General features: G+C 39.8%; 1 protein-coding gene across 11 annotated transcripts in view; it reads right to left on the bottom strand.

Moving 5' to 3' along the window:
- Positions 1-26,084, bottom strand: part of cacna1aa (calcium channel, voltage-dependent, P/Q type, alpha 1A subunit, a) — a 78,660-nt gene extending 52,576 nt beyond the window's left edge. For 10 of the 11 annotated variants that reach the window (XM_044330717.1, XM_044330716.1, XM_044330714.1 and 7 more), the window contains exons 1-5: positions 12,376-15,861; positions 11,702-11,841; positions 3,806-3,897; positions 2,481-2,633; positions 1,889-2,076 (exon numbers count right to left, since the gene is read on the bottom strand). In XM_044330717.1, the coding sequence (XP_044186652.1) occupies positions 1,889-2,076; positions 2,481-2,633; positions 3,806-3,897; positions 11,702-11,841; positions 12,376-12,468 (666 nt within the window). In that variant the 5' untranslated portion in view covers positions 12,469-15,861. Of the gene's footprint in view, positions 1-1,888; positions 2,077-2,480; positions 2,634-3,805; positions 3,898-11,701; positions 11,842-12,375; positions 15,862-26,074 lie in introns of those variants that run through there. The other variant, XM_044330718.1, reaches the window with a different exon arrangement.
- Between the last annotated feature and the right edge of the window lie 674 nt (positions 26,085-26,758).

Consider the following 26,758-nt stretch of genomic DNA (forward strand, 5'->3'; position numbering starts at 1 on the left):
CTGTCTCTAACATCCTCTTTTACCCTTTCCCACCTCCAGACCACCTCTTCTCTTTACCAATTTGTGCTCTCTTTTCTCACAGCCTCCCTGTCTTTCCTCCCGGTCTCCTCCTTCCTTCATTTTTCCTTCTTCCTGCATGTAAGCTGGTATTGCCGCTGTGCACCCGATGTACCGCAGACCCTTTTTTCTACCATTAAACTTTTATCACTCCCCTCCCCAGCAGCTGCAAGAATAACTTCGGCTGAACAGGCCCTTTTAAATATAGAGCAGCACCGGGAAGGAGGGACACAGGGAGAGAGACACAGAGTGAGAGGGACAGAGAAGAAGAGGGGAAGGAATGAAGGAAAGGGAAGAGAGAAAGATAAAAAAGAAAAAAAAAAGAAGAAAGGAAAAGAGCAATGGAAAGAATAAGATGGATGGAGAGAGAGAGAGAGAGAGAGAGAGGAGATGAGAAAAGAGATGACTACAGTAACACTCAAAGACCCTCGTCTAGTCTCCATAGCAACCGTTGCCACTGACAGCAGGGAACTATTCAGTCTTGGGCATGAGTGATGACACTGTTAGAGACCTAGTACCCATTTTATGGACAGACACACATCGTGCACAGGTAAAAATGACCGATGTTTCACCACATGAATTTTTGTATTTTATAAGAGAAAACTCTTGGGTGGTTTGGTCATGAAGCCTATTTGAAGAATTTGGATTGAAAATATTATTGCAACTATTGACAGAAATTTTGGACAAACATAAGACCTAAGTTCAGCTAGATTTCAATAGATGTTTAATTATAGCTTTTTTTTTGTGCGGCAGTTTTATCCACACAAAATGGCCAACAAACATGACAATAATGGAAAAACTAATGCCAAACAAAGACATTATCCCTAAAACAGGGTCCATGTGGCAAATAAACTGATATTGTTAAATTTGAATCTACTTAATTGGCTGTGGTGTTTGTCTGTCCTTCCATGACAAGTAGGGCCATCATGGTAAATAACGGGTGGATAAACCATACCTTACCTCAGCAAAATCAAACATAATTAATATGCCAATTTTTGGCCCAGAGTAAGTAATAGTATTTTTGAATTATTAATTAATTTGATTAAACATCTCTCCGTATTCATATACATAAGTCAGCAGTTTGACTTACACACAAAAAATCTGTATGTGGAAACATCAATTTGCCACCATTTGAAAAAACCTGACATTGAATGAAGCATTAACTTGCATTGTGTTAATTACAGCAGTTGATACCACCATATAATGTCGTGGGAATACAGGTCATGAGTTATAAGCTAACTTAAACTATCAACAAGCAACCAGCAACAAACTGATACATTGGATGGTTAAAATAATGGTTTATAACTAGCTTCATATTTGATGATATTCTATATGACAGATTATTTGATGCAGCATGTTTCAGATGTCATATCCACTCTCTGAACTCTGATTCATTCCTTGGCTCCATGAAAGCAGCTCCAGCCAATGTTTCTCTCTGCTAGCTTCATCGCAGAGGGTGCGTTTGTTTTTACTCCAGCAGGAGTGGGTGGTAAGTTGATGGTCGCTACGTGTTAACAGAATGCAGTGGTGCTGCCATGAGGATGCAATGTTTCATCATAAAACAAAATAAGCAATCTTTGCCCAGTTCAAGTGCACTAACAGGTGCACCAACATGATTAAGAGGTAAGTAAACAGCATTTTACAAAGGTACAAAGACCTGCAACTTACTGGTTGACTGGTTACCCAGTAGCCCATTTCTAATTTCACTTCAACAGTAGCCTTCAATTTATTTAATCCCTACTTTACTGCATGTTTCCTGGACAGGCTGAGGCAGCTAATAAGCTGGTCACTGATTGTGTGAATGTGTTCCAAACTTTTTAGCGGTACATACATAGTAGAGCAGGTCAGTCCAGCCCTCCATGGTGATACACTGGAAGACGGTGAGAATAGCAAACAGGATGTTGTCAAACTGGGTGATGCCATAGTTTGGTCCCAGCCAGTATGGTCTGCACATGGTGCCTTCAGGACACAGCCGCGACGGAAGCTCTGTCCCACATGGAAACTCCTCTCGGATCTCACCTGAATAAAGGTGGAATTGGGGAAGTGTTTCAAAACAAAAGGCAGGCAAATGCAAATATGTAGTTTGTTTTTTATGAATAATGAGCGCTACTGACTCAGAATACGACTTTGGCCCTCACTTACTACTGCTTCCTGAGGAAAATTAACAAACTGTAAAGGACTTAACTGGCTACATAAATTAGCCAACAAACAACAAGTTTTCAAATTCTTTGTACAAAAGTTGGCAAAATGATAGAGATATTGGCAAAGAATGTACAAAAATAGATATAATATATACAGTCTATAGTCTGTGGAAGCTACCAAACACCAAAGATGTTATTTTGTTCAACTAAACTGCATTTCTAATTTTAGCGCTGTGACTATCAAACACACACACACACACACACACACACACACTCCCTTACCTGTGTGATTGTCAAAGCAGGTTGTGTGGAATTTGCCCATGTAGAACTCGAGGCCGATGATGGCGAACATGAGGATGGCAAAGAAAAGCAGGAGGCCAATTTGTAGCAGAGGAATCATGGCCTTCATGATGGATTTGAGCACCACCTGCAAGCCTGGAGGACACAATGTGTACAGTATTAGAGTTTTTAGAAGTATTATTGTCTATTATCAATTTTTACAGTTTTTAACATTTAGAATGAGGAAAAAGGGATTTAAAAGACAAACAGCTACAACACCTCCTTCCTCTAATTCATTAGCAGTTAAACTTTGTAAAGAGAAATCACATCATGGTCTCCACTTCCAGCTATTCCCTTTTTGTCACTGGTTGATGTAAGTGTTGCCATAATGATAATAATGGTTTGAAACTGAAAAACTAAATAAACCTTGTGTGTTTCTTAATTCAGACATTACCACTTAAAATAAAGTTAAATTTTATAATAATAATTACGATTTCCTAAGATGAAAGCTATGATAAATAGAAATTAGACATGAGAGATGCAATAAGACCATCAGTTAATGGTAATTTGCTTTCACATCCTCTTAAAAAAAAAAGACTGTCACACACTTATACCAGAATACACTATTAACCATTTTGCTGCACCCAGTGGAGGAGGGAGCCTAGTGCACACTGCAGTGTATGATGGAGGGATTCAACACACAATATAGTCAGTAAAATGCCTCACATTTAGTTGAGGTAAAATAAATCATACCTGAGGTTTCTTTTTTTCCCCAAATATGTTTTCTAAGAAACAAAAGGTCTCAAAGGCTACATTGAGTAGTGAGCTTTAATTCCATGCCAAATGTTATTTTGTGGAAACTGGTCACACTTCTCAAATGTATATCACATATGAGAATTGAACTCCACATTGATTGGGTTTCCAAACAAAGCTTAGTGACTTTTATGATGAGTAAGCCTCGTTTGTCTGTTCAGCCCTGTAGTGGAGACCAATCTATTAATAACACTGCAGTTCTGCTGGAGCGTTACTGCCACTATAACATTTTTAAAAAGGAGGAGAGAGTGCATAGAAGAACCACTTTTGTTGGAATACTTTGGGTGCATTATGCAGAACAACACAGAAGCTGCATAAAACCTTGACACAAAATGCTTCTCTGTGCTATTTTGATCCTCCAATGAAACCTAAAGCTGTTCTGCACTCATCGTTTTTTCAACTGTTATGGAATAACAAAGACGACGTTTGGGATAATGGGTGGAGGCCACAAAATTTAAAAATAAAGCTTTGTTTTGCAGAGTCATAGTTCATTCAAATGAAGAGATTTGACTTACTGGGAATACCGGACACCAGTTTGAGGGGCCTCAATACTCGTACAGCCCTAAGGGTCCGCAAGTCGAAATCCGAACCCACAGTGGACAGGATCCTAAAAGGAATGAGACAAATGCACAGAAGTGTGCACAGGGAATCAATATTTAAGCTAGTCCAGCTTGTCGCTGTCAGTCAACCTTTCTCTGTCTCTCGCTCTTTCTCTTTCTCACACACATTCACAAACTCATGCCAGGTCATTACAAGCAACTGGGTGAGCACTGTATGTAAATCCTGTAAGAGCTGAGCTGATCAATAGAGCTGACAAGTGAAGTCGGACAGTGAAGTGTATCAGGGCGAGGGAATTATGAGCTGAAGGGAGAGTGTTTTATATCGGTATGACAGAGGAACTACAAATTGAAAAAGGAGGAAGATGGAGTGATGGGGAAGATGGAAAGAGAAAGAGTGAGTGCAGGGGAGAGAGAGACATAGAGAAACAGAGTGAGAGAGAAAAAAAAGGCAAAGAGAAAGAGGGAGCATTTGCACATGGTGTGAATCAGAGATGCTGACTTGCTTATTTCTGCCTATTTTCATTCTTAGTACATTTAAAATGTTTCTCTTTAAGCCAGACTGCAGAGTAAATGTGTTGTGGTGTGTGTTACAGCACCTGCATCGCCACTCATCATCTGAATAAAGAGTTGTAAACAGTATGCGTGTGTATGTGTGTACTTGAGAGGGTTAAGATGTTCCCTTGCGCCGCCAGACTTCCAGTCAGTCCCTTCGTCTGACGCACATTGTGAATCATCATCCTTCCCACTTCTCTCTCTCTCTCCTTCTTCTCTCTCTCTCTCACTTTCGTTCAGTCTCTCTGACACATTTCCACTTTCCTCTGTTTCACTAAGAGGCCCAGTGACACAGCAGAGCCTTAATCACAGGTTTGAAGTCAGCCTGCTTTGCTTAGAAACCTCCAAAATTGGCAAGCAGGGAAAAGTAACACTGACCTAGGATCCATGGGTGACGATATACTCAACTGTATACTTTGAATGCAGTATTGCATTACCTGAAAGCCCCGCAGTGGTACTGTAGGTGCTCCATCACTAGTGTAGGCTAGGGTCCTTGTAATGACATTGTGAGATATCAAATGCCTCATAAGAGGCTGACTTGTAACAGAGAGGTTCCCAGTTTGGTCACGAGGCAACACAGTACTTTCAGCTGTGTGTGTTGCTTAAACATTAAGAGGTATTACTGAGTGGTTCTCAAATTATAGCTACACCTATAAATTACACCAGATTTATCTGTAGACGTTAGCTTATCACCAATATATCGCTATCAGTGTATGCGGTGGCCAATAATTAAGTCTTAAATTGTATGTTTGTCTACCAGACACTAATAAGTTTATTTTTCAACTTATTAGTGTCTGGTAGATTCAGAAATGTCTGGTATGTGCTGTGTGTGAATGAACATATACTGTTATCAAACATCAACATCAGTATTGGCCTCAGTCTGGTTCTAATACAGCCTGCTTGTCTGTTAGTTGGCAGGATGTCTAAAAATGTGATAGATTTGGGTGGAACTTGGTGGAAAATGGAGCTGTGACCCATGGAATAAAAAGGTTGAGAATTTTTTTTAAGATTTCGTAACATCTGAGAGAGGACGTTGTTGGTATTTTCTCATGAAATATGGCAGTGACTTCAGTAACAACATCTGGCATCCGTTACTATCAATCTATTACAAAAGTACAATTTTACACAGAATCCAACTATCCCTTGATAACTATTAAATTTCCATGCTTTGTCTGTGTAGTGCTATTTAGAGGGTTTTAGGGTTAGTAGCTTTGTGTTATTGATGCTGGAACGTAAATAATATTAATGTACTTTGACAGAGTGTTGTATGCTAGCTACCCTTAATAAGAATTATATTATTGTGAAGTCAGCTTCCCAGGGAGGTCAAAGTGCAGGCTCAGCTACACAACAGTCCCTGTGGAGCAGGGATGCAGGGCCATATTTTCTAAGGCTTTTGGAAATGTGGGGGCATATAATATTAAAGCATAATATTTACGCTATAGATGGAAGTGTGTGGGTGTGAATGCATGTGTGGAGGAACAGTAAAATGCTGCTGACAGTCGGATTTTTCTAAAGGTAATAACCTGCTTATATACCTAGAAATACAGAGTAAGTATATCACTTTCTGCATGAATAAACACACACACACACACGCGTGCGCACGTTTTCATATACATGTGTACATGACAAATGACGATTATGATGATGATAACAAGGGAGGATGATGATGGCAAAAGTGATAAAGAATTCAATTTCTAAACAGCATCCACCGTCACAAACAGTGTCAGGCCGATGAGGCAGTTCCTCATTCACACCGTCTCCACGGTTACTGGGCCCTTTCTCATTCATAAGTGTTTCCATGGCAACAGGGACCTTGGCTCATTGATAGAATCTCTGTATCACCTTGGTAACAGGGCCAAGGGAGGAGACTGATTGATTGTTTTTTTCTTCTTCTCTCCTCTCTTTAATGTAAATGGTATCACAACTCATAGACAAACACATGTATGCATATAAAAATACACATAAGATGGACAAAAACGCATCAGCACAGCAAATGGGCACTGCTGGTTGAAGACCAAACATATAGAGAAAGAATAATGTTATTCACATATGCACACTGGAAAGTAGGTCATTTGGTATAACCAATGGAAAACAATGTCTTCTTTTTCAGGGACAGATGCTGTCTACATTACCACTTATACACTTAAAATACACACAGACACATACAACCTGCACTTTATGTGGAGGAACAGATGATTAAGGAATCACATTAAGCAATATTACTATTACACAATCTCCCCACTGACTCCTTCTCGTGGGAATCCAACCATTATACAAACACAATCTTTTTTGCCTGCTCTCACCGTCTGCTTTCCTGCTGACTTCAGCTAAATGTGGCTAATTAGCTCAGTCCACTGACCAAATCACTGACCAAATCACTTCATCTCTTCTCCAAACTCTCAACTTATCTTTCCTTATCTACTTGCTTTCCCTCGTTACTATGATTAAACTATTTCATATATTATGTATCTGCATTATCATAAATGCTCACTTATATTAATATTTCCTACATTTGTATAAGCAAAGGTGTTAAGATTGCCCATAGCCCGTTATTCATTTTAATGACATGCCATTTAATGTTATGTAACATCAAAACTGATTAAGAAAATGCAGCTGCATGTTAGACATTTTCCATAGAGTGCAAATCTAGACAATGACACAACTGAAGGTAGTACCTGTTGTAATCATTTTCCTGATTTCACAATGCTACTAAAATGACAAAGGAGGGCATAGGAGACCATTTTGTTTTTTAAAAGGTAAAGATCATTACTCTTTCAGTCAATATTTCACTGTAAACAGATTTTGCAAGTTTCAGTATCAATTTCAACTGACTATGGGGTCACTTAAAGGACCTTCCTTGCTTCCTTCCTACACTTCTCTACACCAGTTTCTCAAAAGAACCTCAATGAGGGTCCAAGAAGGGAGGATCCAAGGCAAGAATGGCTGTAAACTAAGCATAATTGGACTAATAATCAATGGCAGGCATAAAAAAACAACTAGCTTAGGGCCAAATCACTCAGGCAATTTACTACAACATAGGTCAACACATACACACACACACACACCCACTTAGACACAGAAACACGGGTGCACACAAATCAAGTAACATCCAACAAGGTTGTAGAGTGAATAACTAATCTATTCAGACATGTTAAGTGTCATTTGTGTGTTTGTCTGTGTATGTGTTTAAAGAGAGCGCCTGCAAGTGTACTAGGAGTGAGGAGGAAATGGAAAGGAATGTTTGAAGTGGAAATGTGTGTGTATGTGGGGGAAGTGTGTGTGTGCGCACACACTGGTCAGTGTGTTATCAAAGGTTTCGGCCAGAGGTGCGTAGAAAGGCCAAGTAGCCTTTCATCTTCAAAGAGCTGCACTGTGGAAAAAAAAAACACCGCCGCCATTCACAGAGAGCACAACAAAGAATGTGTGTGTCTGTGTTAAGGATGGGTGATATGGCCCTAAAATAATATCACAATATTTCAGGGTATTTCTGAAATAATGATATTCTTGACGATAGGACAAAATACTCCTAGCGGGATTTTTGGCTCTCCTCGTACACAACTGGGTGCTTCTGCTTGACGTGGTGAAATAGGTTTGTTTTATTGCCCCCTTTTGCTGTTACAGTCTTCTTGCTCTTCTTACATATTACTGTGGTTTATTGTACATCTGATCTTTTGTAACCAAACCACTTTCACACTACTGAAGCTGCTCCGCTCTTTAGAATTAACTCCTCCAGTAGCAATGTTACTTTCAGCCACGCTTGTTGTTGCTGTACGTAACGGTATGACATCATTACACAAGTCGGAATATTGCCGTTATATCAATATTAATTTTTTTCATCATATTAAAAATTACACCAATATTATTGTGAACGATATGATATGGCACACACCTAGTGTTTGTGTGTGTGTAAAATATATTGTGTGAATGGGAATTTAAAGTATGTATATTGTCAGTGACGCAACATATTCTCTGTTGCTACGCTGCGATGCAACATCCACTTTTGCTCCAAAATGGTAACAAAACAGCCGGATGAAGAGACATGAAGACTACTGGGTGTTTTTTGTGACTGTTCTTTACATTGCAAAACAAATATTTCCATTACTTGAAAAAATCTTTGCATTAGTGCTTCACATTTGCTCTACGATAGTGTTAATTTCATAAAAGTTGCGCAAAAATTTCTAAATTCTTCTTCTGTACCTTACGTTGTATGCCTTCTACCTCCATCCTGCCAATTTGTCTTTATTTTTAGTAACTTTTATATTTTTCCTTCACATTCCTTACTCTACTTGAAAAATAGCGTCTCATGATATGTTTTCATCACTTTTGACATAGAGTGTCATCGCCTTGGACTCTTTGGAAATATAGAAAAATGCAGTTGTAGTTTACAAAAAAATAAAACATAAGAGATGGGTTGTCATTAGAGACATAGGCTTTAATAACATCTGGACATAAACTATGCACCAGCACTAGCAATGCCTGTGTCTTAGGGAGAAACTGACAACTTAACAGCTGTGTCATGCTTGCTTATGGGGGTTTCACTATGAAAACATTCAGATTTCCTACTATAAAACACAGGGGGATTATGTGAGACCAGGCATTTACTGGAAGGTTTAAGGACTGCCTCGCTTCATTCTGCTTTACCTCACTTCCCTCCTCTGCATCTCACTACACCCTGCTGTCTCACTGACACTTGTCTTCTCACTCCTCTTCTCTCTTACAGTCACTCTGTTGTGCCATGCTGAGATGAGCTTGGCTTCATGATTGCTCTTATTAAAGCATAAGGACATACTGCTAGACTGAGTATGTCTATGTGTATGTGTGTGTGAGAAAGAGAGAGAGTTGAGCAGGGGGGGGGGGGGGCAAATCTAGTTTCACTGGTGCTTTGTCAGCAAAGATGAGAAAGGTTTATGTAACCCACGAAGCTCTCCAAATCACCATATGCACACACACAAACACGCGGTGACCTCAACATATTAAACTGTGCCAGCACTCCCACACATTATTTCACTGGATACAGTAGCCTAAAGTAACCCAATTTTACTATGAGACTTGCTAACGGAGGACATGTCACAAGACACAGCTGTTAAAATGCATTAATTTACTGTAAATCTCTCTGTTTTAGTAGACAATATAGTGTAATGTGAAATTTGCTAGGTTGGTGACAAAAAAAAATTACATAACTATGTGTGTTACTGGAATTTGAAAGAGGCAACAAAAACTAGTTCTCAAGCTTTATAACAATCTTTCAGTCCAACTGAAATTATATTTAGTCATCCCTGTAGTAAGTTTTTGTATTAATAAAAGTAAGAAAAAAAGGGTCTTAAGGGAATATCAGAAATACTCCTTTTCTGTCTCAGCAGCTGGAGGGGCGTGTCAATGTCTGTGTTTGATTGACAGCAGCTGATAGGCTGAATAAGTAAACAAACGTGCACTGTGGCTTACGTGTGTAGATAGCAGTGGTACTGAAGAGTAAGGATCACCGCACCAGCATTTAACTGGTACGGAGTGACACTTGCAGCTACCTTTACATACTCTTTAATTAGCTGCAGTTGAGCACGTAGCTCCAGTCAGCTAGCCTGCGATGATGTTAGCAGTGCACTTTTCTGCAGTGAATGTTTGTTTTATTGCTCATTCGTGATTTGATTGGTTGTATGGAGAACTAGCGGTATTGCAGCAAATTAATGCAAAAATAAGGAGCCATTATGAAACAAAAAAATATCAAATATAAATTTCTCCCTTTTGGTTTCTGATTTTTCCTGATTTACAGAGTAAATATGTGTGCTGTAGCAGAAAAAAAACTAACATGCGATTTAATTTCAGCTGGACTATAACATGTTGTGGGGCAATAGCAAGCTTCAGACATCAGCTTTGTGCTTAGCTCAACTGAGGGGATTCTGACATCAACATCATTAATTTGTCGGCATTTAATACATATTGTGCTCTTATCACTAATCCATCACTCATGTAATCACATTCATCTTTAAACACAAACTGTGCCCGTACACCAGCGTGTGACACAAGATATCACCACACAGCCTGCAGCACTTACATAAGAAAGAAAGCTTACTGTGTCTTCAAAGAAAGAATTGTGGTGGAAGGACTGACATTTGACAGTCATAAGGATGGATGGATGAAAAGATGGGCACACATGTTGGAAAAACAGAATCATTTGACTTTGACAAACAAGTGCAATTTTTCTATACAACTAAATTATAAAATGTAAGCACATTTTTTAAATTTCCGTCCCACCGACTTATCACATATTAAAGGACCAGTGTGTAGGATTTAGTGGCATCTAGTGGTGAGGTTGCAGATTGCAACTAACTGAATACTCCTCCCCTCTCTCTCCCCTTCCAAGCATGTAGGGTAGGAGAAACTACGGTGGCTGCGAGACTCGCAAAAAACGCAAAAGGCCGTCTCTAGAACCAGTGTTTGGTTTGTCCGTTCTGGGCCACTGGTGAAACATGGCAGTGCAACATGGCGTCTAAGGCAACAAAAACACAATGATTCTTATTTTTTTATGGGATAATACTAGTGAAAATATACTTAGGAATATTTTATTCAATTTCTGCCAATAGATCCCCCTAAATCTTACACACTGGTCCTTTAACTCTGGTCTTTTTCTATGATCTCCTACATTTTTTTAATTTCTTACACTAATCCAATCGGTCATAGTAACTCTATCATGCTAATCCAACCTTCCCTTCTAATTCCAAATGAGAGATTTTTTTTTAGCATCGTACTCAGCGTTTAGAGCTACCCACATCTTCATTGTCTGTCTTACATGATCACTGTTCTGCTGTCAAAGGTGTACGAATCATGATTAGAGCGTTTTCCTCTATTTCCTGCACATTGCCTCCTTCCTTTCTTTCCCATTGCCTACCACCTCTTCTTTGTCACTATCTGTGATTTTTTCTAACATTCTCTCCTCTCTCCTTCTCTCCAGTCTCTGTTCTCTCTGTGCCCCCCCCCAACCCCCCATCCCCTCCGTGTTGTGGTGACATTTGTTAACTACCCAGGATACTGGCTGCCTGCAGTTCTGCTCTGTGATCTGACTGCTGCCTTACCCAAGATGGGGCTATTCATTAGGGCAAAGGAGCGAGGGGAAGGACACTCTCAATAACACACATGCTCAAACACACACTAAAACACATGACAAACCACTTCATTTTGTTTAGCTGTAGTCGAATGAAACAGAGGGAAAACTACATCTGATTCTGAGCTCGTGTTTTCATAACTGTGTGTGTCCGTGTTTGTAATAGTTATCTATTGACTCCTGTCTATTTGTTCACCACTTACCCTGTGAGCACCACCACAAAGTCCATGACATTCCATCCATTTCTCAGGTAGGAGTTCTTGTGGAAGGCGAAACCAAGTGCCAGGATCTTTATTCCAGACTCAAAACAGAAGATCCCTATGAAGTACGGCTCTGTGTCATCCTGAGGAGAGAGAGAGCAAGCAAGGAAGCAGGGCAGGAGAAGACGGAGAGAGACGGAAGAAGGTTAAGAGGGATGGAGAAAGACCGAGATAAAGAGTGAGACAGCTATCAGTCGAAACATCAGTTTGTGTTGAAGGGGTTTTCATAAATGTGTGTGAACTTTTTTCAGTGTGTAGAGATTAGAGAGAGATTTGAATGTATTCACTTTGTCTTTTGTAACTTCATAACTGCATATGCAGCTTTATTATCATATTAAAAAAATGGATGTGTGTCTTGTATATTATGTGTGTACAGTATATTCCTATGTTATCTGTGAGAATGTGTATGTTTCTCATGTGTGGGATGTGTTGTAGCGCCCAGAACATTTGGATTATTGTTTTTTTTTTTTTTCAAGATCAAAAAAATCTGCCTCTTCTAGTAGGGAAGCTGCATGCATCTCCACTGAAATAAAATCAATAAGGTGTCAGATCCCTCGCCTGATTTAATTATGTTTACATATGGCTTTCACATACTGTATCATGTCTGTGTAACTTACCAGGCGTTCAGACAGCGGTGTCTTGTCCCCATCAGGCAAATGTTGTTCCAGGGCCAGGACGATGCAGTTGGCAATGATGGTGGCTAGAATCATCCACTCAAATGGAGTGAGGAAGGTCAGTCAAGGAAAACACACCTCTCAAGACATAAATCTAAACATTTTAACAGATTAAATACACAACATTTAAATAATACTTTATAACATTCCAACATGACTTACAGTAATCACAGTATATTAGCCATGTTGTGCTTGGGCCATTGATTAAGCTAAATAACACATCGATTCAAAAAATACTTCTAGGTCAGTGTACCTGTCAAACATTTGTTTGCTATGTTTGGCATGCATATCAGTGTTATGTTAATTGCTAATTGATGATTCTTAAATTAGGTCAGTGCTTTTGTGGGGATGGAAATCATGTGATGGACCAGATGGCCCAAACTTAAAGGTACACAGCCAAAAAGTCGATGTGACATTCTTTACTCTTGTCTTGCACTGTAAAAATAAAAATACTTTGGCTGCTGTTTTGTCAACTTTACAAGGACATTCAGTAGTTCAAGAAATTAAAATTACCTCATTAATATTCAAACCTATGCAGCAAGGTACCACAAAAATGTAATCAGAACATTTACTCCATAGAATGTCTATCATCTATTACTTATTTACTGCATTTACAAGACTGTAAAACAGGTAGACGTGATCACGGATCTCTGGCCTCTCACTGCCAGTGCCGCCTGTTAACACACACACATACACACACACACACCCACAAACCATCATCATGAGTCAGTTAAATGTGTTCCGCTAAGTGTATGTTCTGGTAACACACCACCCACACAGGCAAACAAAACAAACAAACACACACACACTCAAACAGACACGGGCTATATTAAAGTGTTAGTGTATGATAGCGTGCCAGGACACTGAGTGAGATTTATTGTGACATCACCGTTTGGCTCCATGTACATTGCGTCTTACGGCCAGTTCAGCGAGCGAGCGAGAGAGAGAGAGAGGGAGAGAGAGAGACAGAGAGACGGAGAAATGAAAAAGAAGGACGGAGTATCTCATTGGACATCTAATTGTGTTTGTCACAATCTCTCTCTCTCTCTCTAACGCACACACACACTGGTGGTGTCTTCTTAAATCAATCCCCCTGTCTCGTTAAGGTCACAAGATAAATAGTTAGATTTAAAAGAGGAGAGAAAGCGAGTGGAGAGAGTGACTGAGAGAAAGAGTGCGAGTGCAAATCTGTGAAGGAGATGAATGAGGAATCAGCGACGCGACAGAAGGAAGGAAAAAAGGAAAGGAGAACAAGATGAGAATGAGGGAATAAGAGAGAAATAAATACCTGGGGGTGAAAGAAGGGGAACAGAATAAACCTTTGACTTTCATTTTTAAGATTATTATTATGATGTATAAATATAAAGTATTTACATCTATAGCATATAAAGCAGTCAGTTTTGTTTTTAGGGTTTCGTCATTTGTGATTTCCCAGCTGGACGATATGACTCTTTTCACTCTTCTATTCTATTCTCCTCCTCTTCACCTTTTTCCTACTTGCTTGCCTCCTTTGGGAGCAGCCATTCCCATGGTAGGAGGAGGAGGGGAAAAATTGAATGGTGAAGAGACAGAAAGAAGGAGGAAGCTATTTATGGAAACATACATCATATGTGTGCATGTGTGAAACACGTACGTGTGCATGTGTATAGACCTCGGTGTGCGTGTGTGTTTGTTTTGAAAGGCTGCTTTCGCTGTTAGTCGCCTGCAAGCCCATGATGTGTATGAGTGTGTGTGTGTGTGTGTTTGTGATCACGCGCATGTGTTTGACCGCTCTTCACAGGCACGCATTACTAGAACACCCAGGGCACCACTCAATTAGCCTTCCTGCCCCCCCAGCGATATGTGTGTGTGTATAAATGCGAGCCTGTGTACATGCACGTATGTATATGCATGTGTGTATCTGCGATGGGCTGTGGGAGGGCAGGGTGTAGTTGACTGAAAAAGGGAGAGAGAAAGATAGGGAGGAACAAGGGGAGAGGGGGGAGAGAGAGAGAGAGAGAGAGAGAGAGAGAGAGAGAGAGAGAGAGAGAGAGAGAGAGAGAGAGAGAGAGAGAGAGAGAGCGATATGGAAGGACACAGGGACAAAGGGACAAATGCGTGTGTATCATGATGAACGACTGTGTTTATGAGAATTATTTGGCACATTTTGTCTCTGCATTATGTTTTGGGGTACAAACACTGGTTTTGTGTGTGTGTGTGTGTGTGTGGTGGTGATAGGGGTGGTAGGGGTGGCTCAAGTATCCTTAAACATGCCCCCCTGCGCGTGCACACACACACACACACACACACACACACACACACACACACATATAAAAATCCACCATATGAATAAATGACTCACACTTTGCCATAAACCTTCAATAATGAATTGCTTCTTCCTCTTTCCTCAATGGCTATATATAGCAACATGGCAGAGTTAAAAGCAAGGGAAGAATTGAGAGTGAGGAAAGGGGAGAGAGAGAGAGAGAGAGAGAGATGAGGATATGTTGCTCTCTCACCATTCTCCCGCCCTTCATCTTTCTAATGTTTTCTTTGTCCTCGGTCTCCCTCTTCTGCTTCCCCTGTGTTTCTCTCTCTACCCGCGGTTCTGCATATGCTTGCTTTTTATTATCTGTCTAGGTGTGAGTGCGTGTATGTGTGTGTGTGTGTGTGTATATATACAGTGTAATGGGGACAGTGGTAGGTCGTAGACAGAGATGTCTGGCCAAGAAGAGAGGGAAGTGAGGCCCTCAAAGTACACCACTGGAGCCAAATGACGCACGCACACACGCACATAAAAAAAAAATCTTCTACTGGACTTTTCTTAACCTTGTCCATCACTGCTCCATACGGTCTTCGAGTTCTCTCCCTCTCCTACCTTCTCTCGTCCTCAGTAAAGCCCCTGTCTGTTTCTCACTGATATATTTTTCCTCTCGCCACCTGCGCTGTTAAGCCTCCTCTCTCTCTCTCTCTCTTTCTCCCATACCTCTTTGCTTCTATATCCCCATCCCCTTTTATATTCTTCTATCTCTGTCTCTCCATCTTTCTCCCGCTTGCCTCATCTCCCACTCTCTATGCTCTTTTCCCACTTGTTTCTCTCTGTCTCTTCCCGCTTGCTGGCATCTCTCCTTCCCATCTCTCCTCAGTCCACCTTTCTCTCACTGAGCCGGCCCATCAATCATCCCTATCTCTGTCATGCCATCTCCATTCAATATCGAATGAGAGAGGGAGAAGGAAAGAGATGCCGCGTCAGCTAATGCACGAGGACAGCGAGAGACAAGAGTATGAGAGGGGATTAAGGAAAAGAAAATGTTGGATAGGAGAGAAATATACGGAGGGCTGAAATGAAAGAGAGAGATGAAAGTAGGAAAGAGAAAAAAGAGAGAAAGACAGAAAGTGTCCTGTGGGCACAGACATGATAGAAAAGAGTGAGTGGCGAATAAAAGAGAGAGAAAGGGGTGGGGGGGGGGGGTTGTGGAGGAGGGACGTAGCGGAGGGAGGGAAACAACAGTGAGGAAGAGAGAAGGGAAGAGAGAAGGGCAGAGACGAAGAGCGCAGGAGTGCTGAATGAGGGATAAAGCGAGAGAATGACAGAGGGGTGTGAGAGTATTGCGGTATTTTCTTCTCCTGAGCAGTGTGTATGCTCCGTCGAAAGTAGGTTAGTGGCAGAACATACACACACACACACACACACACACACATACTGTACAAAGGAAGGGGGATTAAAAGGAAGAGAGTGGGAGGGAGACTATACATCATGCTGTCACATACAGTATGTATGTGTGTATGCATGTGTGCCACTGTCCCACTGTGCTGTATAAAATCACCGCATTCCTCACATGCTTCCATACATTGACACATTTCCGCACCACCACATGAGCATATGTGCAAATATTTTTAAATATCGCACATGGCTCACGATTGGAAGTCCTTAATCCTGATACAGGAAGCCAGCACTGTAGCAGGTGCACACACACTAACACACACACACACACAAATATTTTTACTATACACAGCTACTGAATAACCCACCTATCTACCAACCACACCAGAACTGTTTCCAAAATATCAACCCCTCCGGCTCGTCTCTTTACCACGCTCATGCATCTTGCCATTCAAGCAAACAACATATTCATACATGTACTTTACACACATACACCAACACTAGATTCCACTTCACTACACCACACTTATCTGCCAGTGGAGTCCAGACCAGCTGCTACCCTTTGGGAAGGTGCCAGCCTCCCTATTAATAAAACCAAGCATGATCGCTCTCATACTCACTATCTGCTCAGTTTATTTCTCAGATTTGTTTACTACATTCACTTGCAATGTTTCTTAAAGAAAAAGAAAAAAGGGATTTGGCTCCATAATATTGCAAATTTATCATTAATTATGCAATTATGAAAATAACAGAGCCACAAGATCAAGGATAAAATAATCATCTTGCCTACTTGTGTTTTCTTTATCTGTCTCTATCTGTGTGTGTGTGTAGTGTGAAGTAGGTAAAGTGTTTTATACGTCAACAATTTGTTATATCAGTCTTGTACACAAACATTAAATATAATTTACGAATGTACCTTGCTTGTGCTGAACACACCCATTCAGTATGTTACAAAAGAATTAGCGAAATGTTTTGTGTTGCTACTTTTAGAAAGAAAAAAGGAAATAGAAGGAAGTCGGACTCATTACTTAGCAGCCTCCCTTTTTCTCTGTCAGTTTCTTGATATCCCTCACTCCTTCCCCCTCCCTCCCTCCCTCTCTCTCTTTCTCTGCCCTGTTACATTATGCAGCAGAGCAGTGGCAGAACAGCTCAAATGATTACTTCATTTTCTTGTCACTTTTCCCTCAGAAGCACTGATTTGATAAAATGAATGGGATTAAGCACTGTAGTTGAAACCTATCTAATTATTTTGATAATCAGTAGCCATAAAAGATAGGAGACATGGTTGAAGCGCTTCATTTTAATCCTACATTATACATTTTGAATAGAATTTTACCATTCGCAGTTTAGTTTCTTATCATATTGCAAATGCAGCCTTCCGTTTTCCCATTTAGCAACATTTTCATTTGTCAATGTGACAATGTATAATATGAATGGAAACAAGTTATTATTATATAATTTTAGGGCTATATCTAATGGTTATTATCAGTGTCAGAAAATGGTGAAAAATGGTGTTTTCCAAAGCCCAGGTTGATGTCCTCAAGTGCCTTCTTTTGTCCCGACCAACAGTTCACAACCCAAAGATATTTAGTTTACTATCACAGAAGACTAAAGAAACCAGAAAATATCCACATTTGAGAAGTTGAAATCTGTGAATTTGGACGTTCTTTCATAAAAAAATGACTTCAAATGATGAATCAAGTATCAAAATGACGATAAATTTTCAACTAATCATTGCAGCCCTAATAATTTTGTTTTTCCAGGACTTAACCAGACATCTTAAAATCTAACAGCTTTACACCGCAAAGTGATTTTATTTTCAAGGTAAGGTATTTTCAAGATAGGTGAGAAAAGTCCACAATACACAAGAGGCAGTGTACTTTAAGTAGCAATTACTATATAATTTCACGTATATAATTACTGAAAGATGATAATAATTAATTTTGCTTGTACACTTATGTGCACTAATTTAGCAGTAGAGGCCCTCTGCAGCAAGAAAATGGCCTTCAGTGAGGAGAAGCACTGCCCCCCCCCCCCCCACACCCCCCCCCCCACACACACACACACACACACCCAAAAGCAAGAAAAAGCAGATTCATTCTGCTGATGCATTCGACAATTTGACCAAAAGCAAGACAACTGGGCCCAAAACACACTCTGACATGAAACCCAAACCAAAATCATGTCCATGCCTCACTGCTACAAAAAAAATGTAATGATTCAACATTTATCCCACTTTGGCACCATGTTTGACTGCATTGCCAAACAAATGAGAGTGCCCCAAGGCCAGTTTAGCCCTGCTTGGCCTCTCGCAGTCTGATTTAGCATCAATCAGTGCATATAGTCCTTACAGGCACCTACATCTCGTCCCTCTTTATTCCATACTGCATAAGTTGTTTCTCTGTCTCACCCCTGCCACTGCCTCTCCCCCATCACCCACATACAGCCGAGTTGTCACTTTTCACAAGATGCTGACGCTGGTATGTGTGTGTGTTCTGTTGGCTGTGTGTAGCGTATCAGTGTAGCATGTTTTTTACATTAGCTCTATGTTCAGACAGAGCTGGTGTGTTAGTATGAACGTGTTTGTATACCTGACAGTACTTGCCGATTTAACCGTGTGTGCTTGCCTGCTTTTTCACTGCCAATGTGTATGTGTACGTGTGTGCCTGTGTGCGTGCGTGTGTGCCAGCACGCCCTGCAGGTAGAGTGCAGGCTTCCAGCAGGGTTTGTCTAGTAACAGCCGCAGCACGTGACTAAAGAACACGGGCATGAGAAAATCAATCCATCACAGACTCTCCCCCTCTCTCTGTATTTCTTCTCTCTCCACGTATCCAAATTCCAAAAATAGCGCTGCCCCACGTCACTGCCCCCCTCCACACACACACACACACACACACACACACAAACACACCTTCACACAAACACACACGTCTGAACTCGCCTGCAACTGAAACTAAATTATTTAGCAGAGTCAGAATGCACAGCTAAGAGAAAAGGGGAATAAGAAAAATGCAAAGGGAAAGGAGAGTGAGACACAAAGAAAAAAAGAGGAAAAAAAAGATCTTCTATTTCATGTGAATACATGTGGATAAAGTAAACATGGATAAACAGACACACACTAGACCTGTGGCAAACAGGTTACGAGGTAAACCCACCAACAATTACGATAAGGATGTTTATCTACATGTTATCAGAGGTTTTAGGCAATGCAATGTGACATGGCAATAGTAGAAGACTGCAATGTCCTTGATAAGAAGGGCTCATAATACAAAATGTTAAAACAGAATGATCCCCAAGATGTTAAAGAGTGAATCTAGACTAAATCTTTACACTGATCTCTGAGGGATGTCTGTTTTATTTTCTGACTGTGTCCAGTTTATGTGATGTCAAAGCAGATGCAAAAGTAGGTAACAGACAAAATTATGTAATAAGGACACACACACACACACACACACACAGATATGCAAGCTTATCTTAACTTAACCTAGAGTACATTACATCAATGAGAGCCAGCGATTTGATAGATGATATGACTGTTTTGAAAAGAACATGATATGTCTCTAACACGACGTAACATTTTTCTAACCACAGAGGCTTGCTTTAAGTTCAAGCCGTACTCCATATTCTCTAAATGCAGTGTATGTTGTTCCAGAAACATCTGCACACACAAGGTTTGACTCAAGCCACGGAGTCGGCAAATTTTGCCAGCAGCTGTTGATACCAATATTTCTATCATGATTTATGTCCTAGTTGCCACACAGCAGCATGTTCCCATATTGATTTTGCTTCCATTGCTCAATTGCCATATATGTTACAAGGGCACCCATCTGCAGTATATCAAAAAACAGCTAACACGACACATTTATCAGATTTTAGAGGATCAATTTACAATCTGAGAACAGTGCAGCTTGTCATTTTCATTTGCTCTTGGTGAACTGTTCCTGCCCAGCACTTAACTACACTCTAGACTTTCAGTTGCAATACAAAAGGAGTGTTACATTTACTGTCTGAATGCTGATTGTACATTTGGCTGCACTTAGACAAGCCACTCTGAAAAACAAGGTCAAATAAATTCATAAAATGTAAAACTGTGAACCGAGTTACAAGTCATTAAAATGTAATCCTAACTTTTTGTTTTACACTGTATCTGATATGGTTAGCTAAACCTACATAGCTACTTTGCAGCACACAAGTCATCTAACACAACCAAAAAAAAAAAATTTTTGGAGCACAATAACACCAAATCATTCATCTCTTCTTGAGTTTTACTCACAATTAACATGTGATTTGATTACATGAGGTCTCTGATATTCACTCTTACTAAACTGTGATGTAAAGAGGGGAACAAAAAACTTTCTTAAGAGGACTCAAGAGGGATGTTGCTTTTTCTCTGCTTGATATGTACTGGATGTAGGCAAAAGCTTGCTTACAGACACTTTACAACATTTTGACACCAGAAGAACTTGATAAACCATTGGATTATAAATCTCTGTGGCAGTAGATTGTATCAACGTATTAAATCCAGATACATGAAAAACATCTACATTTTTAGAAAATGAAATAATACACCACTTGTCTTGAAAGTAAGTATGCTTTGTCTTCAAAAGGTTCCTCAGTTTTTATTTTAAAATAGTAACACTTCACTGTTTTGATGTTAGACAACGAATTAATTTAAACGCTGTGTGCAGTGATTGTTATACTTCATTTAAAATTCTGTACCAAAACAATTAAGAGTTGCAAAGTAAACGGCCTGATGCTCCTAAACAGATGCTCCTATAGCGTTCACCTGAAGCTCCTCACATTGTGTAATACAATACAATTAGTATGACCTTCTTTACAAGTTGGAAAAAAATGTAAATAAAATATCAATTCAACTTAGATTTGTGAACTGCATTGTCAACAGGAAGGAGGAGACAGACAAACAGCGACAGAGAACCAGAGAGTGAGAGAGAGAGAGAGGAAAATGTAGATTCCTTTCTACCTCGAATGACCTCGGTGTTCTCCACCTCTATGTACTGTAAGAACACTGTGGGAGGACAGACAGATATATTTCAGTAAAAGACACACACGCACGAGCACACAAACACACACACACACACACACACAGGTGCACACAAAAATGCTATCAATGTCACAAAGTCAGGATATAGCAAATATGATGCTGTTTAAATGGAAAGTGCCTATTATAAAATGTCATTCTTTTAAATGACCAGATTCTCTATTCTAAAATTATCGATTGCTTAATTAAATCATTTTGTCTGAAGACAGATGTTGAAATTTAACACTATATATGAAAAATACATACAGAACATAATGAGACAAATAACATCTATATTGTCCAGGTGTGAAAAAAATTAAGAAAAACAATCAAAATAGATTACACTTATAAACTCAATTTTGCTCCGTGCGTACTTGTGCGTGTGCGTGCTCATGCAAACCCCAGTGCAGAGTCTGCCTGTAGGGACTCAGGATACGGATCAATTCACACATTTATTACCAGACAGTCAAAAGGTATGAGGTAGGCAGATTGAGCCCAGAGGGCGCGCGCGCACACACACACACACACAAACCCAGAAAGGAATCATAACCCATACGCAGAAATACACACATACACATGCACTTCTCATTGCCAACAATCATGAGCAAACTAAACAAGACAGCTGTCAGGATGTTCTGAAAAATATCCCTAAAACTTCTAACAAATGCTTAAAATTAGCATCACAAAAGGCGGAAGCGGGCAATTAGAGGAAGGACAAGATGTAGTGGAGGAGAGCGAGTGGAACAGCGGTGACAGGAAAGAGAGAGACAGAAAAGAATGATGGATTGGATTTGAGCGAAAGAGAAAAAGTACAGGTAGTGAAACGTGAGAGGAGACGACAAAACTTCAGTTCCTATCAGTCAGGGAGGGAGGGAGGGAGAGAGAGAGAGAGAGAGAGAGAGATGGGGGGGTGGGAAGGGGGAAGAGAGAAAAAAGGAGAAAAAAGTGTGTTTGTGTGTAGCTGTATTACTCACATCATGGAGACGAAAATATGTTTAATCAATCATGTTATGGGAACTTATCTCCCATTTGGGGACCAAAAAGAAAAAAACAGTCCCTACAAGCTAAACCATTAAATTCTATGACTAAGACTTGGTTTTTGGTTAAGGTTAGGGCTGCTGGGGTTAGACATGTAGCTGTTATGGTCAGATAAGCCTCCGAGGAATGAATGCAAGTCAATGCAATGTCTTATAAGTGACAAAAACAAGTTTGTGTGTGTGTGTTCTGGCTGCAGTGAAGCTGGCCAAGCCTGAGTGTTTGTCTCTCCACCACTTTGTGTTAAATGATTTATATGCAGACAGGCAGTTTGACTCTCTGTCTCTCTCTCTCTCTCTCCATTGTTTCTCATTAGTCTATCCCTCTCTATAATGTCTCTGTCTTACTGACTTCCCCCTCCTTTCTGTTTCTCCCTACCGTAGTCCATCTCTCTTTTCTTTCTAGTCCAGCTGTATATTAGAAGCAGAACAGAAACAGCCATTTACCTCATTTCTCTCTCTCTCTCTCTCTCACTCTCTTGCTCATTTTATCCCACATAAACACACATACCGGTAACTACGTGTCACTTTCTGCAGTTAACCCCTTACCTTAACTCTTACCAAAGTATTTGGAAGACAAATAGAAATTAAGGTACCAAGACACCATGCATGAGCGTGCACACGATGACGATGCTGTAAACTACGCGGTCTCTATGTCAACTGGAAAACACAAGAGGAAAGGGGGTTGAAGGAGAAGGGGGGGGGTCGCTAGTGAAAAGTGCTTTTTCCAGGCAGACCCTGATATTTTTAGGCTGCCTGGATGTGAAGGATAAAGATTCAATGGATGTGACCAGATTGAGAAGAGCGAGACCGACCCCACATGAGCAGAGTGTGTACTGTAAGAGTGCGTGCGTGTGTATGTGTGTGTGTATGTGTGTTTTCTAAATGAAGGGGGTGAGAGAGAAAAAATAGACTGAATCACAGACTGTGATTGACTTGTGAACAAATGAATAAGCACATATGCCTTCAAACACACAAAACATGTACATATACACACACACACACACACACACACACACACACACACACACACACACACACAAACTAAGCTGATGTTAAGTCTGTGTAGTTACCAGCTGACAGTTGCAAGCTGGAGAAAGGCCAATAAATAATTTAGATTCTGCAGTGAACGTAGATCACTGACTCTCCACATCCACCCAAAAACACCCAGGTCCCTCTCTCTCTCTCTGTTCCTGGGTGTGTCTCTTTTTTTCACTTTAACTCTTATCTGTTCCTCTTAATCACTTTCTCTATTTAATCTTCTGTTCTTTCTTTGATTACCCTAGCTATGTCTGTCTCTGGACCAGACTCACATGGCAGCCTGGTCAGGTACATTAAAGGTGAAAATAAATCTGAGTCAGTACTCGGACACACGCGCAGACCTGAGGAGTTTTCTCCACTTGGCAATTTATTGACATTCCAATTTTCTACAGTTACAAAAAAGCATAGCAACTGTAGGAAAGGTCAGTCAACCATAATGCACCTGTACAGTCCTTTAGTAGTCTTGAATGGTCATTTGATCTTTCATTGATTCTGTGTAGGACCAAATATGGAACTAGGCGATTAAGGCACCACTAGCCTGTAAAACATAAGTTCCCTGCTGCCTTTAAGATGTGAGTTAACTAAACTTCAGTTGAATAATTGGTTCAAAGTTGGCTCATGACTTGCGGAAATGAAAAAAAAGCTGAGTTAAGTTAACTCAACTACAAATAACAACTTTAATATACTTAAGTTGAATCAACAACAGTCACACTGACAAATGTCACAGTCAGATTTGCTTTCTATTTGCATTTTCTCAGTTTGTAAATTCGGTTCTTTATTTGTCACAAAGAATTTATAACTGTGGCTGCTCCTGTTGGAGCCACTTAATTCAAAAGTCAGTTTTAAGACAACATGCAAGGCTGCTCTCAATTACCTACTGGGGTAGGGACTGAATTCACTACTAACCACTATTGTGGTTTGTATTGTTTTCATTATTATAAAAAAAACAAAACAATGATGACTTATCTTAACATTTATTAAAAATACACAGCAAGTTTCATGTACTGTGTGTTTTCTTCAAGCTACATAAAAGATGGGTCTCTGGAGAATTTTAACTCATAAACAATGCATGCTGGGAAGTCTGCTAATATGCTGATCATGTTTCTTTAGAAACTTAATTTAACAAGTTGAGTGACCTCTCAGCAGTATATTCATTCAACTCATCATTTCAAGCCAGAAGAACTCATGTTTGTAAGTTCTGAAGTGGTCTGAAAATGAAAAGTAGAAATTTTAAGTTGAATTAACTTTGAAATTTCAAGTCAAGTTAGATGATTCCACTAAATTCCCGTATGGTGTTTTACAGTATCATATACAGTCGCATCGACACAAATCATACACTATGCACAAGCTAAATATGACATACTCATGGATTTTGCTAATGAACACCCTTTATATTAAGTTTACATTAACAAAATATCATTTTCTTGAGAGCTGTGTTTCCCTATTCTTATACTCTAAGGCATTAAATAGTATAATCTAATCATTTTATTTATTCAGTCTGTATTTCATGAAACGTTGTACTTTGCTTTGTTTATATTGTCCACAGAATATGCTAAACAACTTACTAACTTCATATCTTCTGCAGCCATGATTATGACATTATGGTTAATTTATAAAACACATTACTTGTATTATATTTCATATTGAGCTCATTGGTACTATAGATAGCTAGAACATGTATTGACTTCCTCTCCATTTACAACAGCAGGGGAAAAAACACTTAAATGTACACTGATGACGCATGCAACACCATATGGTCAGCGTGTAGTATATGTGTGGGGGGTGCATATGTGTGTGTGCTTATCCGTGTTTGTGTGTTTATGTACCTGTACACACATGCTAATATTACTGTACTGCAGAGGTGGGTATTGTGGACTTAGCTGACACCTAATATTTACAGTTACACATAAACAACTGAGTACATGAAAATATAAAGAAAACATACAAATACCATTAAACATGCACAACCACACAAGGTTTACAGTAACTCCAAGGTATGACACCAGATATGGATTCGGCAACGTCAAAGTGTCATTAAGGGTCAAATGTCAGTAGGACAGCAGATGGAGGAAGGATTTAATTTCTAAGGTCCTATAGGATGACCCATTTAGTTTCAACTTTCGACCAACATGTGACATGATATGTTATTTATGAGCACATTATAAGGACGATAACAGCACAATCATTATGATCACAAATTCATGTTATATAGCCTATAATAAAACATGCCCTGAGCAAATGTTCTGGGGCCATATATATGTATATGTGTGTGTGTGTGTGTGTGTGTATATATATATATATATATATATATATATATATATATATATATATATATATATATGTATATATATATATATACATATATATATATGTATGTATGTATGTATATAAAATAAAAAGTCATCTAGACACGTATCTAGACACTGGATATGGTCAATAATCTGATACAAATAAACAATACAAGACACTGCAAAAAGCCAGTTCACAATGATAAAATGCGGTGGGATTTAATTTTGAATCAGCTCAGATGTAACAGGCTTGGATAATTTACTTGGTCATGAATTTAGTATTAGTTTTGACTGGTAGTAACTAACGTTAACCACATTTAAAAGAGCCAATGAGCCACAGTGTTTATGTCAAAATTAATCAAAATGAGGTAAACTCCCACACCAGCTAGCTTGAATTTTTCACTGAAATGCTGCTTACTGGGTGTTGTTTACGGTTAGCTCACTTCCAGCGTCAGTGGCATTTTTAACAGTGGCACACAGGCATACCGTATGTCCTTGTAAATCAAACCTCAGGGCTCCAGCTACTGCATCTGACCTGGACAAGTTGTGCTTCACTATACTTTGGTAGTAGCCTGATGCTAGCGTTAGCATTACTCACTTCTAACTAGTTGACTGCTCCTGCCGATAACTTAACCGTCAGCGTTCACGTCGTCTTGTTAAATTAGCGACCTTTGCGGTGCCGTCGGTATATTTTATGATACGGGTGTACTTTTTCCTAAGCATTTAGGCAGGGTTGGACACAGTAGAGACCGTCAAGAGCATAGCGTTTTTTTCGGAAAGTGGATGAGTCGAAGCCGGTACCTGATGGAGAACCTCGTTACCGGTCACGCGCGCGCGCACTCAAACACACCTGAACAGGAAATGATCAAATTATTGTATGTATGTGTTGTGGAATTACAGTGATTGTAAATGTTATTAAATTGTGTTGGAGGTACCCGTAGAGTAATGCATGCACAAAAAATAAATTCTGATAGGACTGTCTCTGAATAGCCCTCTATATGCTCTGTGTGCCTGAAGTTCAATACTGTATGTTTATCAGTAGCCTTAAAGGTAGCTAAATGCTGGTATTAATAAGGCACCATAGTCCTGTCTGCCACATTAAGGGGCTTCCACAAAAGGAAATGGCACAGTAACAGGCCTGAACTCTGTAATGCTAATTATAATTAAACAACCAAATATCTGTCTACTGTATCTAAATATGGATGTGAGAGAATAGTTATTTATATGGTAGGCTACTCCCATGGGTCCAGAGTCAGTTCACAACTAAATAAAGCCGCAGGTC

This window comes from Thunnus albacares, chromosome 17 (assembly GCF_914725855.1).
Source record: "Thunnus albacares chromosome 17, fThuAlb1.1, whole genome shotgun sequence".
Lineage (NCBI taxonomy): Eukaryota > Metazoa > Chordata > Actinopteri > Scombriformes > Scombridae > Thunnus > Thunnus albacares.